Source organism: Rhinichthys klamathensis, unplaced genomic scaffold (genome assembly GCF_029890125.1).
Source record: "Rhinichthys klamathensis goyatoka isolate OS25496 unplaced genomic scaffold, OSU_Roscu_1.1 h1tg000430l_1, whole genome shotgun sequence".
NCBI classification, from domain to species: Eukaryota; Metazoa; Chordata; class Actinopteri; order Cypriniformes; family Leuciscidae; genus Rhinichthys; species Rhinichthys klamathensis.
The window spans coordinates 245,836-263,817 of record NW_026606926.1 but is presented as its reverse complement, the minus strand read 5'-3'; the positions used below and the strand labels follow the sequence as shown (position 1 = coordinate 263,817).

General features: G+C 37.3%; 1 protein-coding gene across 3 annotated transcripts; it reads left to right on the top strand.

Moving 5' to 3' along the window:
• The first annotated feature begins 275 nt into the window (after nt 1-275).
• On the top strand, nt 276-16,160 carry etnk1 (ethanolamine kinase 1). Of its 3 annotated transcripts, XM_056235819.1 has the most exons (8): nt 280-542; nt 3,999-4,258; nt 5,056-5,196; nt 6,251-6,393; nt 9,595-9,678; nt 9,777-9,937; nt 14,019-14,092; nt 14,182-16,160. In XM_056235819.1, the coding sequence occupies exons 1-8, from the start codon at nt 396-398 to the stop codon at nt 14,252-14,254; spliced, it is 1,083 nt and encodes a 360-aa protein (XP_056091794.1). In that variant the 5' UTR covers nt 280-395; the 3' UTR covers nt 14,255-16,160. The 3 variants fall into 3 exon arrangements, with proteins under 3 accessions (XP_056091796.1, XP_056091795.1, XP_056091794.1); XM_056235821.1 differs by lacking the exons at nt 14,019-14,092; nt 14,182-16,160 and adding an exon at nt 7,968-8,062 and having other exon boundaries at nt 276-542; nt 9,777-9,919; XM_056235820.1 differs by lacking the exons at nt 9,595-9,678; nt 9,777-9,937; nt 14,019-14,092; nt 14,182-16,160 and adding an exon at nt 7,968-8,742 and having other exon boundaries at nt 276-542.
• Nucleotides 16,161-17,982: the final 1,822 nt, after the last annotated feature.

Below are 17,982 nucleotides of genomic sequence, written 5' to 3'. Positions count from 1 at the left end.
ACCACTGATCATTTTAAAATAAATTGAATATTTTATATTTGCAGAATTACAGGGATAAGAAAATCCCCATTCATTTAGGCTATTCATTGGATCTTTTTTGAGAACATTTCCTTCTGTGTTAAATACAACAACAACAACAACAACAAAAGGTTTAGGCCTAAATGTTTTGAACAGTATGACACATCAAGTAAATGACCAAATTTTCACATTTAGAGAATCGGTTCAGTGGAATCGTAATACAGAACCGACTGAAAAGAACGATTGACTCGCGAATCGAACATCACCACTGGAGGCGTAACCGAGCAGAACCTGAGCTTAAATCCGCACCCTGCTTTACATTATCGCATTCATTGAATCTTCCCCGTCTCAGAGCAGCAACAGCGAACATAACAGCAATGGCAAAGTACATCCATGTCCCAGAAGGCGCACCGGCGGTTCCTAAATTAGACGTGACGGTAGATGAGCACGATTACAGAGCCGGAGCGCTGAAACTCATCAAGACGCTCAGACCCCACTGGAAACCTTCTGAGGTCAAATTGAAGGTAATTCTCATGTCTTATCTCGTCGCTTACAATTCGGGTGGTCGCACACCGACCCCAACTGGAGCAGAGAGTCGGCATGTGCTCACTGCAACTCGTTTAACGTCTTATATAATGCAAAAAGCGAAGTTAAGCGTGCTGCGCCTTGAAATCGTGAGCTGCGTCACCAGATACTAGACCCCGTCGCACCATGGCGCTAAGCAGAGACACAGCAGCCAATGCGAGCTGTCAAAGCGCTTATGTTGGAACACTCATTCATTAAAATATATTGCTCTTGCATGCTACAAAGTATTTATTGCACCAGTACAATTACAGCAACAGTAATAAATATAAAGCGAAATGCAAAGGGAGGAAGGTGGGTGGTGGATCCTTGGAATTTGTGCATTGTATTTTTTTGTTATGACTTCTTCCTTTAAACTACCTAGTATCTATTTTATGTTATTACTTCTTAAAAATTTAGAAAAAGTATTCCAATAGTGCTTAGTGTATTTTTAATTTAGCTACTCTTAGCTAATTGTTCATTACTAGTAGCCTATACTTATTCCTAAGGAAGCTTTGTTTCCCAAATTATTTGTTTCCCAAAATAAAAAAAATTACGAATTTTACAAATCGGACTCTTTTTCTTTATTTTTTTGCAATTGCGAGTTTAAATCTCACAATTCTGACTTTTTCTCAGATTTGCCAAATATAAAAACCTAATTGCGAGTTATAAAGTCAGAATTGCAAGATATAAATTCGCAATAGAAATAAAATCTCGCAATTCTGAGAAATAAAGTCAGAATATAAACTCACAATTCTGACTTTTTCCTCACAATTGCGAGTAAATATCTCAATATAACAATTCTGACAAGTAGTTGACTTGTTTTCTCAGAATTTTGAGATATGAACTTGTGATTCTGACATTATTCTGAGTTTGTCTCGCAATTATGACCTCATAACTCACAATTGTGAGTTTATATCTCGCAGAAAAAAGTTGGAATTGTGGGATATGACCTTGCAATTGCGAAGAAAAAGTCAGAATTGCACATTTATTTATATTATTATTTATATCTCGCATAAAATAATAATTGAATTGAATTCTGAGATATCTTAGAACTGCGAGTATATATTTCGCAATTCAGACTTTATAACTCGCAATTGCGAGTTTGTCTCACAATTTGGAGAGAAAAAAGTCTGAATTGCGTGATATAAACGCACAATTGTGAGAAAAAAAGTCAGAATTGTGAGATAAAAATGTATTATTTTCTTTTTTATCGGTGATGGAAACAAGCTTCCATATATTCCATACATCCTAATAGTGACAAGTACTTGTTTAATTGCTACAGGTAGCAAATTGCAAATTTAAATCACCATTAAATTCTACACTGTATAAAGTGGTAAGCTGAAATTGTTCCCTTAATGAGGTATTTATACCTGATCTAATTCATAAAACATTATGTATTTAGGTTGATTCCGAGGTATTAAACAATATTTTTTTTATAATATAATTTTTTTTTGTTATTAGTGTATTACAATAGTTGCTGGTATACCTATTCTAGTTTTACTAACTATTCATTATGTTTAGGTACTTAATTCTGTCCCAATAGTTGTCTAATTGCAGTTTAGCTAGTACTGTTTAGGTACTAGAACCAATTGATGAGGCATGAATGCACTGGAAACAGACATTTTGGTTACACTTTATTTTAAGGTGTCCATTTTACAGTATAATTAAACATTCAAGTACTGAGTAATAATAATATTAACAAGATATCAGGTTAGGATTAGGGTTAGTTGCATGTAATTATGCACAATTTATAGTAATTACAATAGTAACTACTTGTAACAAGGGCACTGTAAAATAAAGTGTTACCGACATTTAAAAAAAAAAAAAATCCTTCGTTAGTAATGCTAGGTAATGTTCTTAATGAAAGTTATTATAAAGTGATATTTGTTTAACTTAATTTCAGTGAGAAAATCTGGGTGGGTTTTATATGACAAATGTATGAGGAAGATATTTTCCAAATTTTCTTCCCGTAGCAGTGCATTATGGTCATACAGCATTCCTCATTTCTAAAATGGGTCGAAGTCAATATTTATGTAGGACAGTCAAAGTAAAGACATTTGTTTGCTATCCAGTGAAGTTACTGTAAGACTATTAGGTGAATACTTACAGCTGACTCAAAAAGGCGGAGTGACATTACACTGCTCTGTACACCCCACTGCATTCATACATGATTGATTGACCTGAGATGGGTGGAATCAAGAGTACAGCGAAGGAGTTTTCCAAGAACAAGTACATTTCACATGACTTCTCATTCTCCTTGACGTTTTCGGTCTTTCCAGACAAGCAACATTTCACAGTTTCTTGGAAGCTTTTACGTCAGTTCCACTAATTGGGTAACCTGTATGTATTGACTGTTGACCACGGCAATAACCATGTTTAATGTGACGGTTCAGGTTTCCGTCACCTTGGTGTTGTTACTGTGATAGAAATCTTTTCTTTAGCTGGGCACCAGGGGAGACACCTTGAATCAAGTTTTTCAAGTGCTTAGTAATGGCATTGGATCGAACGTCCTCTGCATTTCGGATCGAGATTGAGTCGCTTGGAAATTTCCATCATTTAGGGCCTAATTGGTGCTTTATTGGTCATACAATGATTTTGCCAGAGTAATTCTTTGGTTTTTGAAGAGCATCCAAACAACATCCTATTGATCTTCACAGTATGAAAAAAACCCTAAGATATTCTTCAAAATATATTAATTCAAAAACTATACAGGTTTTTGAGCGACATCTGTCCCTTTAAGTTACGAATAAACCCCAATGAAGTCACTTCCCCATTATAGTGTAAACCCCACATCCGAAGGCTCCATTCCGATGAGAAGTCAGCAGTCTGTAATAATATTCTTGTAAGCTGAACACTTTTTAGCCTGAGGTGCGGAACAGTGTTTCCTTGTATAAACAGAGTTGGTAGGGGTGTGTCACTTCGCTCGCATGTGGGAGGGAAACTAGATATGTATTGGGTTGTTTTCATCAACTTTGAAACAAAATTGAGGGCTCAGCACATGCCAGGCTCTGACCCTGGCAGAAATCAAATTCCTGACGTTCCGCCCACTGCCGGTCAATCCCAGATAGTACAGATGATTGTGGCCTGGAATGTTCGGTGTCCCAAACACACTCCATTAGTAGACAATGCAAATTTCTTCAGCTCGGTCACACTGAATGCACCAGCTTTTGTGCTGGTTTTGATCCGAAATAAATTAGTTGTTTTGGTTACGTTGAGTTTTGGTGATTCATCTTTTTTGTATACATTTTGCATTGATCTGATCAAGTGGCGAAAAAACCTAAAAGGAACTCGAGGCATGTGATGCTGATGCCAACAAAGAGTCTTTTAATGAACATCATAACGAACGGTTAACCTCAAACCATCTGAGCGAGCTGAAAAAGATGACCTCTTTACTTTTTTTCTTCCTCTTTCTGCAGTTTTTCACCGACGGCATCACAAACAAGCTGATTGGCTGTTACGTCGGTGGGTCCATGCAGGAAGTGGTCCTGGTACGGGTCTACGGGAACAAGACGGAACTGTTTGTGGACCGTGAAAACGAAGTGAAGAGCTTCCGCGTCCTGCAGGCACACCGGTGCGCTCCACGTCTCTACTGCACCTTCAACAATGGCCTGTGCTATGAGTTTCTGGAGGGTGTGGCCCTGGAGCCCGAGCACATCCGCAGCTCCGCCGTCTTCAGGTTAGAAACTGTATGTTCAAGTGATCAGACCTAATTGATTCAGGACGGCGTGACAGAGATGGAGATACTGGCGTTGACCTCCAACTAGACAGACACTTGTCTCATAACCCCAAACCTTACCCAGCAATCCCTTAAGACATGAATGACGCACTCCACTCTTTCTCTCGCACACTGACCCAGGCCTCCTGCCAAGACGTGTCGGGTCTCAGACAGCTGTGAGAGAACAAGGCTACTGTGTTAGCAGGGTGATGACGTGATAAAATGTTGGCGGTTAAACTATTTTAAATGCACTGTATATAAAAGTTTGGGGTTGGTTAAAAATGAATGCTTTTATTCAGCATTAAATTGATCATAAGAGACATTTATAACATTACAAAACATTTCTATTTTCAAATAAATGTTCTTCAGCACAACTGTTTTCAACATTAATAATAATAAAAAAGGTTTCTTAAGCACCAAATCAGCATATTAGAATGATTTCTGAAGGATCAAGTGACACTGAAGACTGGCTACTAAAAATTAAGCTTCGCCATCAGAGGAATAAATGTCATTTTAAAATCTATTAAAATAAAAAACTTTTTTTTTTTTTTTTTTTGTAGTTATATTTGACAATATTACTGTTTTCACTGTATTTTTGACCCAATAAATGCAGCCTTGGGGGGTGAGCATAAGAGACTAAATCAAAATCGTACCGACCCCAAACTTTTGAACGGTTTGTAAGTATATTACATACTGTAGAGTTCAAAAATGAAAATTGAAACTAAACCTGAAAATAATCAGATTTTATTTGTTTACAGGAGCATTGCAAGACAGATGGCAAAATATCATGCCATACATGCCCACAACGGCTGGGTGCCCCAGTCAGACCTCTGGCTGAGAATGAGCAAGTACTTTTCTCTCGTTCCTACACATTTTGAGGACCCTGAGATGGACCAGAGGTGAGCTTTAAATTTAAGGATTGTTTTTAAAGCCGTATATATGGTGAAATTATGCTTGGGTGTTTTTTTTTTTTCAGCAAAGCAGAACAGAGTAGAGTAACAGCCTTAGGCTTGTGACACCCTGAAATTTGCAATACAAAGAGGTTGAGATCTCAACTTCACTTGCTATGACGTACAGAAAATAAAATACATAAAGAAAATATGCTTTGCTTACACTGTGGTTTGAAAATCCTCCCAATGCTACATGACTCATCCTGGCACAGAAACATGTGTTTGCACAGGAGCAAGTTCAGAAAAACACACATTAAAAAACAAACAAAATTCATTTAGCAGAAATAATCTTTAATAATATTTTAAAAATAACTCCTTTTAAAGATAGCTTCTGAATGTGCTTTACATAAGACGACTAAAAGACAAGGCAAGATAATAAAGAAAGAAAAAAAAATCAATTATAAAACAAACATGCTTATCAAAAAAGAGAAATTGAAAAGTCAATAGGCTGTTCTGAAATACTGTTTTACAATTAGATTTAAAGTCACTGGCTCTCTAATGTCAGAAATACCCATAAAATGTCTTTTGGACAATTTTTGCAGATGCAACTAAATTTGTACATTGTCTGCAGGAAATGTGAGTGGTGCTTGCCTTGTACGTGCAAAACTGGGACATGGAGTTTGTTTGTTTTCTTTACCACATTCCTATGCATGTTGCTAGAGTGATAGTCCAAGTCAAGTTTGAGCAAAATAAATAGTTCAGGTCGGTTTGAATTTAGTGTAGGATTAAAAATGGATTATATTCATGCCTTTGGTTGTTGCACAATAACGGATTCTGCCTCTGTGACAACAGATTACATGCCCATACAGTGTCTCTGTGGTTACTTTACTATTTATAGACAATCATTTTTTGAAGTAGTCTTGCATCAGACCCGGAAATGAAGGTCTTTATCTGACTGAGTAAGGCAGGTATGGGTACAATGTGCCTTAATTGAATGAATCACACTGGAACACAGAAGCTTGTTTGTGTTTTCTGAATGCATGTATGTGTCATTTGTGCCCAGGCTGAACAGTGAGGTGCCCAGCTCCGCGTGTCTTAGAGACGAGATGATCTGGCTTCAGCAGAACCTTTCTAAACTGGGTTCCCCAGTCGTTCTCTGTCACAACGATCTGCTCTGTAAGAACATCATCTACAACCAAAAGGAAGGTGAGTCCTACAAACCCCAACAGCCTCCTTGAGCCACAGCGTTTGTTTCCCCAACCCCCCTGCCTAAGGTAGGCTTCAATTCAGTGTTTTCACCTCTGAAATATAGCGTGGATGACCTTTCCTAAAGGATGGTCAAATTACATTCTCATCCAATTTCATCAAGGGATCAGGAGAATCCACTGGTTTCCATAAAATGTGTTTTCTGTTCTTGAAAATCAAAAGCAAAAGTGTGTTTTTGTTTGCTTTGGGGAATGTTGCTGTGATGCTGTTTACTCTCTTCATGATGTAGAGACTGGCGACTGTCTGCGCTACCTGAGCCACAGGATGGAGAGTGAGAGGGTGTGACTCCGGTCATTCCTGTTATGCAGAATGTTTTCAGTCCTTTTTCATTTCTGTGAATATATTTTAAGAAATAAGGAAGTATTTCAATAAAACGCTATACCAGACTTTCATAAATATGCTGTGGTCAGGCGTAGTTCACTTCAGCTTTATTTATACAATGGCAAGAAAAGAAACAGAAAGGAAAATAATATGTTTTTAATGTTTTATGTTATACCATGCTTATTTGAAACCTAAATTAGATAAGGAAAATTGCAATTGGTATTATTAACAGTTTTATTAATATATTTTTGATATATTTGATGATTTGAGTGGATGTTGACATTTTTGTCAAGATCTTTAAGGTGTAAAAAAAAAAAAAAAAAAAAAAAAATTTAAATTATTAATTGATTTCCACCATAAAGTGGGCTTTATATTTGATCCAATATATCAGGAGGACATATATGATTGGGAAAAATAAAATCATCAGCATAACAGGAATGACCCACATGGAAGCATGAGAAAATGGCTGCTCTGCCACAGTAGTAGTGTGAGAACGTGTAGTTCCTGTCTCTCACCTTTTTTTTCTCTTTTTTTTGAGGCTTTCAAACCGATTATCACGTGACCAGCATGTATCAGTTGCCCTAAAGGTATCAGTTGCCCCTAAAAACTGTTCTTGGAGCAGTAAATTATTCACAACACACGATTACAGATTGGGTCATGGAAATCTGCTTCGGGAACAGGGCTTGGAGGCAGCTACGACCTTGGGCACTTGTTTGTATTTGAATTTTGAGAGAGGAAGGAGGCTCTGTTTTCAGAAAAAAAGCCAAGCCACTTCCTCCAACTCGCTTTTAACACAAACTGAGGGGTGGGAGGAAGTTTTGACAGTAAAATGTTTAAGTTTTTGACAACCCTGCACACTCAGCCCCCTCCCCTTCACGCCGAGACCTATAGAAGGCAAGAGCCGGGAGCGTTACGCAACAGTCTGAGGGCATACTTGTTTTTGTTTTTCATGTCTTTCGTTGACACTTTGGAGTCAAATAAGTTTGAGAGTCCCACAGGCTCGAGCTGCACAGGAAGCCATCGTGGCATTTGCATAGAGCCAGTAACTTGGGGGGGCCTCATTGGATGGCTAATCGACCAATGGGGATGCTGTGTGGTGGGGGTGTGCGTTTATGAGATGAGCCGTGTTTGTTCTTAAAGGGGGAGGTGCCCAATGGCCTCTCTGCAGTGAAGCTGTGTGTGTTCTGTGACAGATGTGAGTTTGCCCAAATCTCTTCATCTGCTGCACAGGGCTATAGCCACTGACTGGAGGTGTTCAGTGTGTCCCGCTAGGACGCCACCGGGTCCGGTAACCACCTCACGTGTCTCTTTCTGTAGACCAACACTTCTGTCCAATGTCAATCAAACTTTTTTACACACCATAAGCTCTAGAGCACTGGCCATATGCAAGGCCATAAAGGCCATAAACACACATTAGGTGCACTAATGTTACATGTAACTTATCAGGCAGTGATTTAACGAATAATACATTACACATATGTAGACCGAGAGGAGTAAGGCTTTGTATTCTGAAGTCAACACTGTTCACATCACCTGACCAATCAAATCATTGCTTGCTAGACCACTGCTATACAGACTATGTGCCACTAGATGGCGAAGTCGCCCATTTTCTCTCCTTTACCTCCTCTGTCTTTCCAGCCCTGGGCCTACTTACAGTACAGCTGTCTTTTATGCATTTTCTAAAGCTGTAAACCTTTCTTTAACCTGAATTGTTTATCCATTCTTTGCCTTTCTTCATTTTTATTTCACTCTTTTTCCTTTCACTGTTTAACAGTGTAGAGCAGAAGACTGTTTGCGCAAGGCGCACTTTCTTTTACCAGCCAAGAGATTTCCTGGAAACGGTCAAAAACTTGCAATGACTTGCCAAATTTTGAATTGTTTATTTTCATTTGAAAATACCCTAAAATGAATAATAATAATTCTGATTCTGACCATGATTCTGATAATACACATGTTCCTTTGACAAACTGATTGCAAGTTTTTCACTTTTCCTCTCAGCGGGCTCATGTAAATGAGTGATTCATCAATTAGATCCACTTTTTTAAAATTAAAAACATGCTATTTTAGTTTTAAAAGATGGATTATAATTTTTATATTATTAACAAATTGTATTGTCAATTTTGCAATTCCCCCTACACCTAAACTTTTTAATTTCACCCCCATTATAAATTAAGAAAAGTGTTCAAATCAGGGACATTTTTATTTATGTGGAAATGAGACGTGACAGGGTAGCGTCTGGTTTATACTGGTATAATGAACATTGGTAGAACGTTGCATTGTGATCTGAGAGAGAGTAGCTATTTTTGGCATAATTTCCAAAATGATCAGAATTTGAGAATTTTAATTCAGAAACTATATATACATGTTTTTGCCCAAAACGTGAAAAACCAATACATAAAATCTCACACATAAAATCAAAATCATCCAATAGCCTTGATCAGTTTATTCTGACTGGATGTGGAAAAAATAAAATGATATATTTGCTGTTTAAACTTAAAGTGTCCCTAATTGAAAAATCACCTAAATATAGCATGCTGGTTTTATTCCACATGCATGCTATGAGTGCATGAAATCTGTCCCCATGTCTTATTCTCTTTCTGTCATTTGTTTATTCTTTGTTGTCTTGCACCAGAATGCAAATCCTTACTCCTTTTCCCAGATGTGATTTGATCAGTCATGTAAATAGCAGAAAATGTCCATGTAGTGTTGGTTTGCTAATACAGGCAATAGATTGTTACAGTAAAAAAAAAGAACAAGGGTTAAGAAGGCAATGCCCATGAGCTTTTCTAAACAAATTCCTATTTGTTTCCCCTCCTGCAGGAAATGTCAAATTCATTGACTACGAATATGCTGGGTACAATTACCAAGCCTATGACATTGGGAATCACTTCAATGAATTTGCAGGTAATGCTATATGACCTGAAAATGAAGCTATTCTAACGTGCTTAACCAAAGATTTCTAATGTGAATGGTTGTGGGTGTGGCTGCCTTGTGATTGACAGGTCTGAATGAGGTGGACTACACCCATTATCCTGGGCGAGAGCTCCAGTTGCAGTGGCTCCGGTCCTATCTGGAGGCCTACAAGGAGTACAAATCACAGGGCACACAGGTCTCCAACACTGAAGTGGAGTTGCTGTACGTGCAAGTCAACCGCTTCGCCTTGGTGAGTTGAAACTGGATTTATCCGCCACTGTCTGGAATCGTGACGCATTTTGATCCATCTGCACCCTGCCAAACTAAACATCAGGCTTTTGTTTTTTCAATTTAATTACTTTCTTTAATGCATTTTACAAAGCAAACTGGAACACCGTGAGCGGTTTAACAATTTAGCAGGTAGATGGTCTGCATTAGAGTGACGCTTGAAATGTAGACCGAGGTATGAATAGTGATCGCAAGTAGTCAGGGTAGGAGCCTTGACATCCTGCACACCTTTATAGAGATTCGCAGGCATCTAATAAGAGGACCTCTGGGTGGGTGTGTGTGTGTGTGCGTGCAGGTCATTCGTTGACGATTGAGTCGCACACCTGCTCTTTAGTCCTTGCTTGATGATGTTATTTACTTCAGAGAGGAAAACTAATTGAATATCCAGTTTACTCTCACAGTTCAGTTATTGTGATCAATAGACGTGTTAAAAGCAGGCAGACATGTTTTAATTTCCAGTTTGTCGGGAGGGGCGAAAAAGCCCTCAAAGAAAAAATGTATCCTCTGGCTTTCAGATATGGCGAACAAAACTGAAGGAGGCACCGTTCTCTCTCCCTGTCCCTGAGAGGGACCTTGAGAGACGCTAAAACAAATGCCAGAGGAATGCCACAGTGTGTTTTGTTGCAAAACACAGCGTGTTTTGTTCCCTATATTTTGGATTCCTTTCCTTATATGAAAGCCTAGAGAAAACCGAAGCGATGCCCAAGAATATTATATTAATCAGAATATGGGCATTTTCTGATTCTGTAGGCGTAATGTAAGCGCACTAACCTGCCATAAACAGATTTAGCCATAATTACTGAATAAGACAGCTGGATTATGCCTGTATTAATCATAAATGGCTGATCAGAATACATGATCTAAAAATCTACCTATATTATGTCATTTAGATGATATAATGTCAAACAAAGGTAATTTTGGTTGATATGAGTTAGTTGTGTAAAGATGCTGAAAAGAAAAAAAGATAGTGTGTAAAAAGCTGATAAAGCCTTAAAGGGGTCATATAATGCCATTTTTGTACAAGCTAATATGATTCTTTAGGGTCTAAATTAAAAGTTTGTAATATACTTTAATTAAAAATTCTCATTAGTATTGTAAGAAAACACTTATTTTACCTGGTCAAAAACAGCTCTTTTTTCAGCACGCCGTTTCAGTGTATATGACTTTAAATGATCATGAGCTTTGCTGACTCCGCCCCTCTGTTCTATGCGTACACCAGAGCTCTGGCGTACACCATTTGTAACTCAATAACCATAACGCGTTGTTCAGTATAAACGTGGGATTATGAATTATATTGAGAACGTCATACATAGAAAACATGCCGTAATGTACCCTGAGTGTAAACCTTAGACGCATTCATTGTGAAGCGTGCAGCTAGCGATTTGCAAAGATTAATATATTAATATAAAGTTTAATAAAACGTTACACTCACTTCCGTTCTTCTGGAGATTCAGCAGGAACACGAATATCTGGTAGCAGCTACCGATCCATTTTTCATGAGCAGCAGCTTAGCAAATCCAGCTTTATACTGATCCTCGTTTATAAAGCAGTCTGGTGAGAAATGATTCGCGCAAACATGAAAGCATTGACGTTGCTCGTGGGGAATATTCCCTTCGAAAACAAACTCAGCCACTGCGTCTTCAGCGGTTCGGATTTAGGAACATTAAAATGACTGCTGTGTTCGTTATTACACCCAAGAACAGAACACCACAATCGCTTAGACGCCATTCTGCTCATAGACAGTGCTCCAGCATGTCAACAATGACCGCGCCGGTCCGCGCAGACTATGATTGACAGCTCTCTCATGGAGCTGATCTCACCCGCGAGGGCGGGTCTGTGTTGAGACGCTCCTGTCAATCAACAATCGTGGGAGGGGCTTCCGAGCGTGTGACGTCACACGGTCGAACGGCTCGATTTGAGGCAGGGGAAAACATATAAGGAGATTAAAACAAAACCACTGGATGGATTTTTATTATTATATGATGGTTGTGTACAGACACTGCCAACACACATTTCAGTACAATCAACTTGTAAAAGTGCATGCACCATTATATGACCCCTTTAAATGGCTACAAAGAGGAAATCAATAGAAAATTTACAGAAATTGTTCACATAATAATTTATGATTTATACACCCTACCATTCAATAGTTTAGGGTCAGTATTTTTTTTTTTTAATTGAAAGAAATTCATATTTTTATTCAGCAAGGATCCGTTAAATTGATCAAGTGAGAGTAAAGACATTAATATTCTTACAAAACATTTCAAATAAATGCTGTTCTTTTGAGAAAAAAACATGCATGACGGTTTCCACAAAAATATTAAGCACCACAACTGTTTTCAACATTGATAACAATAAGAAATGTTTCTTGTGCATCAAATCAGCATATTAGAATGATTTCTGAAGGATCATGTGACACTGAAGCGTGAAGTAATGATGCTGAAAATTCAACTTTGCCATCACAGAAATAAATGACATTTTAGAATATATTCAAACAGAAAAAAAATATTTTAAATTATAATAATATATCACAATATTACTGTTTATACTGCATTTTGATCAAATAAATACAGCCTTGTTGAGCATAAGAGACAAAAAAAATTACTGTTCAAAAGTTTAAGGTCAGTCGTGTTTTTCTTAAAGCTCTGCTTTAGTGTGGCACCTAAAGGTTTACAAACCATCTTCACATGCTTCGGCCAGGAGACATGGAGTTTTATAAAAGATGGTCTGAATATGCTCAGAGAGTGTTTGAGGGGGTTCAGGACCCTTGGATCTGGCGGAGACAAACATTTATTCTGTGCAGTTGAGTGAAAAACAGGATAGAGACTTTATTATAGGCCAGCAAACCCGTGATCTTTACTCACATGATGGCAGGAGTGATTCAGTCTCATCAGAAGGGCTTTTATATATATATGCCACATTTTATAAGCTTTTACTTTGCTGTCAGTGATCCAGAATCAACACAAATAACTTCCATGCAGTTATCTTTTTTCCTTTTTTAATGGCTCCACTAAAAGGAAGCAGTCTTTGCTCAGAAAGGCGTGGGTCAAATGTTTCCAAGCAACAATACAACATACAATCGGTCACAGTTAACTCCAGTGTCAGGGTGAATCCAACAAAGCCTGTCTAGAAGATTTCTGAGTCTTATTTTAGCCCGAAATCAAAATAAAACATTAAGAATTTCTTTTTTAAATAAATATTAATATATTTATTAAATGAAGCCTGTTTTAGTTATAACAGTTAAGTGCCCACCTCGTCATCTTAATGCAAAAAAAAATAAAAAAAAATAACATTTTATGTATATATATATATATATATATATATATATATTAGGGTAGCATTTGTATAAAATAAATATAATTATGTCTAGATTTTCTTTACTTAAATAAAGCCAAAATTCTTTGTGGTTCTAAATAGTTTCATATGTAATATATAAATCAGTGATCATTTACATACATTGTTTAAAATAGTGTTATATTTATATACTATATTTATTAATACTTTGAAATACATTTTATTTTTATATGATCAGTTTTTAATTTTATGTGCTTTTGTCATTTTTATTTTATTTGATGTTTTATGTTAGTTGCCATGTTGCAAAGTTTTTCATCTAATACTGAAGCATTATTTAAATTACCGAAAATTATTTTTATTGACAACGCTGATATGAATATATATATATTATTCTTTTTTATTTGTATACAGTATGACATTTCTCTTTGAGCTTTACCTGCCAATACCCTGATTTCTTCCTCTGTGAAAAAAGTAAATAAAAAGTTAAGGTTACACTTTATTTTAAGGTGTCCATGTTATAGTGTAAATATACAAAGTACTAAGTGCTAATAATTAACTTCATTTACTATAGGACTAGGGTCAGGATTGGGGTTTGATTTAGGGTTAGTTGCATGTAATTATGCATCATTTATAGTTATTACTACAGTGCATACATGTAACATGTAACAATGACACTGTAAAATAAAGTGTTACCAAAGTTAAATCTATCCTAATTTTTCCTCCTGGTATTTGGTTTTGGTTCTCCCCAGGCATCTCATTTCTTCTGGGGACTGTGGGCATTAATCCAGGCTCAGTACTCCACCATTGACTTTGACTTCTTGGGGTAAGTTTTATCTTCTCAACAACAATGTCCATATAATTGAGGTTTGAACAATGCATTCTCACTCTTGACCACCATATTTTCTTCTGCAGATACGCAGTTCTCCGTTTCAGCCAGTACTTCAAGATGAAGCCAGAGGTGACGTCACTGCACCTTCCAGAATAATCTCTCAGGTCGTGTGTTGCGCTACTCTAGAGAAGGGCTCCCCCTGGTGGACACTAGACCTAGCTGGAGGCTTCTTCAGTTCGTAGACTGAACACTGCACTTACTTGTCTGAACACATCATTTTAGATAAGCCCCAAAATAATTTCCGAACTCAAAGTTGGTTTAGTGTTATAGAAAACCAAGTACCCAAGTCGTCGTCCTCCTCTTCCTCCTCGCCTTTATGTGGCGGTCGAGAGAGAGGGTCACCCCAGTGCCCTAGTTCATGATATTGCCAATTGAGGAAGCAAACAACTGACAAAAAGATGGCTTACTCCGGAGCCTTGACTTGCCAATGTATGTGCAGAGTGAGCCTTGGAGAATCACAAATAAAGAAAAGCTCCCCAGATACCGATCCTCCAAGGACAGGGAACCTCAGACAACAACAATTATTATCAGAAGACAGAGGACGGCCACCGGGTCTGTTTTTAGCAACTAACTATCATCCTAAAGGTCATTCCTGCTTGTTTACACAACTTTTAAGGGGAGAAATCTGTGTACTGTAAGATAATATTGGGCTTACTGTATTGATAGTCACTGATTCTGTCTAAACGGCGAACTTCTGGCCTGCCTGTTCCTACGAGGGTTGTTCTTGGCACAGCTGTGGTAAAAGATGTGTGATTCAGGGACCAATAGAAGCTTCGTTGTTTGTTTTTGGCAGACGATTCCTCCCTCATCATGCCACTGTGAACCACTGTATAGCGCATTCATAATTGTTTTCTCAGCATGGTGCTTGGAGAAGGTAGACGCACAGTAGCCGTGGCTACAATGAGCCGGTAGCTAATCTGAAGCCCACACCAAAGTGCTGATATTTCTTGCTTGTACATTATGCACATGTCTATTTTTCCACATTAGAAATAACATGGTAATATTTACAGGTCGAACGGTGGATTTTGTACTTATTTAAATGCCGCTGGTAAAGAGATTGCTCGTGAGCCGTGTACTTTTTTGTTTTTTTCTTGGAGGTATTGGTGAATTCTTTGTAATGGATGTAATTTTTGGAAGCCTTAACAACGGCATCGCCTGCTAGACGCACTAAAGCTTTTGTATTCATACTCCCCGTCCGCATGACAGGCCTTTTTGCACAAAACCGACTGCTTTGAGAACAAAACCAGTCCCCACTTTATCTTGCGATGGGCCACTCTTTCTGCTTAAGAAATAGTTTTAACTGCATGGGAGTAGAGATTTTGGTAACACTTTATTTTACAGGGTCCCTGTTACACATGTTACTAAATTGAACTGCTATAGTCAATAGTGTTTATATGGATCCGCAAGTCTCTCCACACAGTAATGAAATTTACTCCGGTCCAAGGTCAGAAATTAATTTGGGCTTGGCACAACAAAGTCCTAGAATTTAAAATGTGGTGGAAAACAATGTCCTTGTGTTAAATTATTATTATTTTTTTATATAGTATATAAATATTTTTTTTTATCTGTTACATGCACTACTACTGTTCAAAAGTTTGGGGTCAGTGAGTTTTTATTTTTTTAAAGAAATAAATACTTTTATTCAGTTATTTTTTTGCTATCCTGAAAGATAACCAATAATGGTTTACACAAAAATATTAAGCATAAGCATAATTGACAACTGGGTTGCTAAAAATTCAGCTTTGCCATCACAGGAATTACATTTAAGATTTTTATTCAACATTTCTTTTAAGGTTGTACTGCATTTTTGATCAAATAAATGCAGCCTTGATGAGACTTTTTTCAAAAACCTTAGAAAAACATACTGACCCTTAGCTTTTGAACAGTAGTGTAATATTTGTTTTCATAATATTCTATTCTTTGCTGATTTAGTTGTGTTTAGACCCTTTCAATTAAGTTATTTGAAATAAAATGGGTATAAAAAGAATAAGAATAGCCATCATTAATGCCTCTGTAAATCATTTCCAGTTAGTTTCTGACGCTGCTCATGAGCAATGTAATATAAAGTGTGATCAAGATTTTTCCAAGAAGTTTTCTAGTGCAAACTTCAGCTTTGAGACTTGCCTTCGCACCGCCTGGCTACCCTCATTTACCTCACTTTCCTGTGTCAGTTTGCCTATAATTACAAACAACCATATACAATTGTGTAAATACTAGAAACTGTGAACGGGTTGTTTTATTGTATTTTGAAGTATGCTTCTTTTCCTATGCCAGTTCTTTTGTAACTGTCAAGCTTGCACCTTGATAATGTTTTTGAACTGTCAAGGACCACACAGAATGCTACGTTTTTCTTTTTCTTTTCTTTTTTTTTTTTAAATACACCCAGAAAAGTTCACCATAATATTGGGAAATATATAACCGTCTACGATGATTAACTGATTTCTTTGCACTCTTAAGCATTTGTATAAAACCGGAAGTGATGTGGTCTCAACTTTCATCCAATGAAGTGCTTCTGGTGAACATATAATGTACAGAACTGCCTCGTGCACGCATCTGTTGGCGGTTTTTTAGTGTAGGTGTGTATGTACAACTGTAATTAAACTGTAAAAGAAAATCTTTGCTTATTATTAAACAATGTTTATTGTCCACAACTAAACAGAGATATTCTTTTATCTAAACAGAAGTACTGTTAAGTAGATTTAATAATAATCTGGGGATGAAATCCTGAAGTGTTGCATTGTAGATTCTGTTTCAAATCATTTGAATGGAAATAAAATTCTACAAGTTTATTTGCCCCGTTTCATGTCTTGACTTCTCATTCTGCTTAAAAGTAAGAGATTGTGCCATGAAGAATAATATTTGATGTAATTCACAGTTATTTGGAACGGTATGCGTACAGTGTGTTTATGTAGAGCGAATCAAAACTCTAATAGATTGAGCCACTTTTTGTTCACAGAAGAGGTTCACGGCAGGCCCTCCTGCATTTTTTGCTAGAGTGTTTCAGAAAGAAATAATTATAACGGCGCTCTCCAGTTCAGACTGTAATTGAATTAGTTCCAGTCCCTCCAGCGACTTCCACCAAGAGCTCTGCATTAATTACCAAATTCAATATCTGTATTCACGCCTCAACTTATTTCCATTTTACAAAGGTCATATTTTAAACACTTGTCTGAAATAATTACAAGTGCAAAACATATCGATGTTTCGTTCAATTCTTGTGCCTCATTTAGGCTACATACAGTATAACCCTAAAAGTTTGTTTCCTGCAGCCTTCTCCAAGTTCTCTGCACTCTTATTAAAAGCAAGATGAATCGAACAAAAAGCCCATGCAGAATGCACTCATCTATTCATGCATCCTTCTTTTTTTCCACAACAGGTGGTAGACATGGACTAAATGACTGAAAAAGCTTAAAAGCATCTGTAGGCAGAACGGATCAGACAAAGCTCGTATTCACAGCATCTCTTTTAACACACGGCAGGAAGGGTGTAATAAAGCAATACGCAGTTATGGAAGTGTGTCTCATAGAGACAAGGTCATGATAATACGGTTTGAGGAATAAAGATGTAAAAGCCGCTGGGTTTGTGAGCCACAAACAATGTGCAGCGGGTCAGGGCGTTCATTCATCTTGATTAGATGTGCCAACCTAATTACAAGCGGAGGAAACAGTAATTAGCACAAGTCTCACCTCGTTAATCACAAAAGACTTCTTCAGTCTATTTTTATCTGATTAATGGCTCTTTAAACATGGGGGGATATTTATATTTGGGGTAATTGTACTCGGCTTGCTCGATCTAGTTTTATTTCACTGTAACCTCATTAGTTT

Excerpts from the sequence above, each read along its gene's own strand:
- etnk1 (XM_056235819.1), top strand. The coding sequence starts at position 396 with ATGGCAAAGTACATCCATGTCCCAGAAGGCGCACCGGCGGTTCCTAAA. Across the intron at positions 6,394-9,594 it reads CATCTACAACCAAAAGGAAG|GAAATGTCAAATTCATTGAC; the intron begins GTGAGTCCTACA and ends CCCCTCCTGCAG. Across the intron at positions 14,093-14,181 it reads ATTGACTTTGACTTCTTGGG|ATACGCAGTTCTCCGTTTCA; the intron begins GTAAGTTTTATC and ends TTTCTTCTGCAG.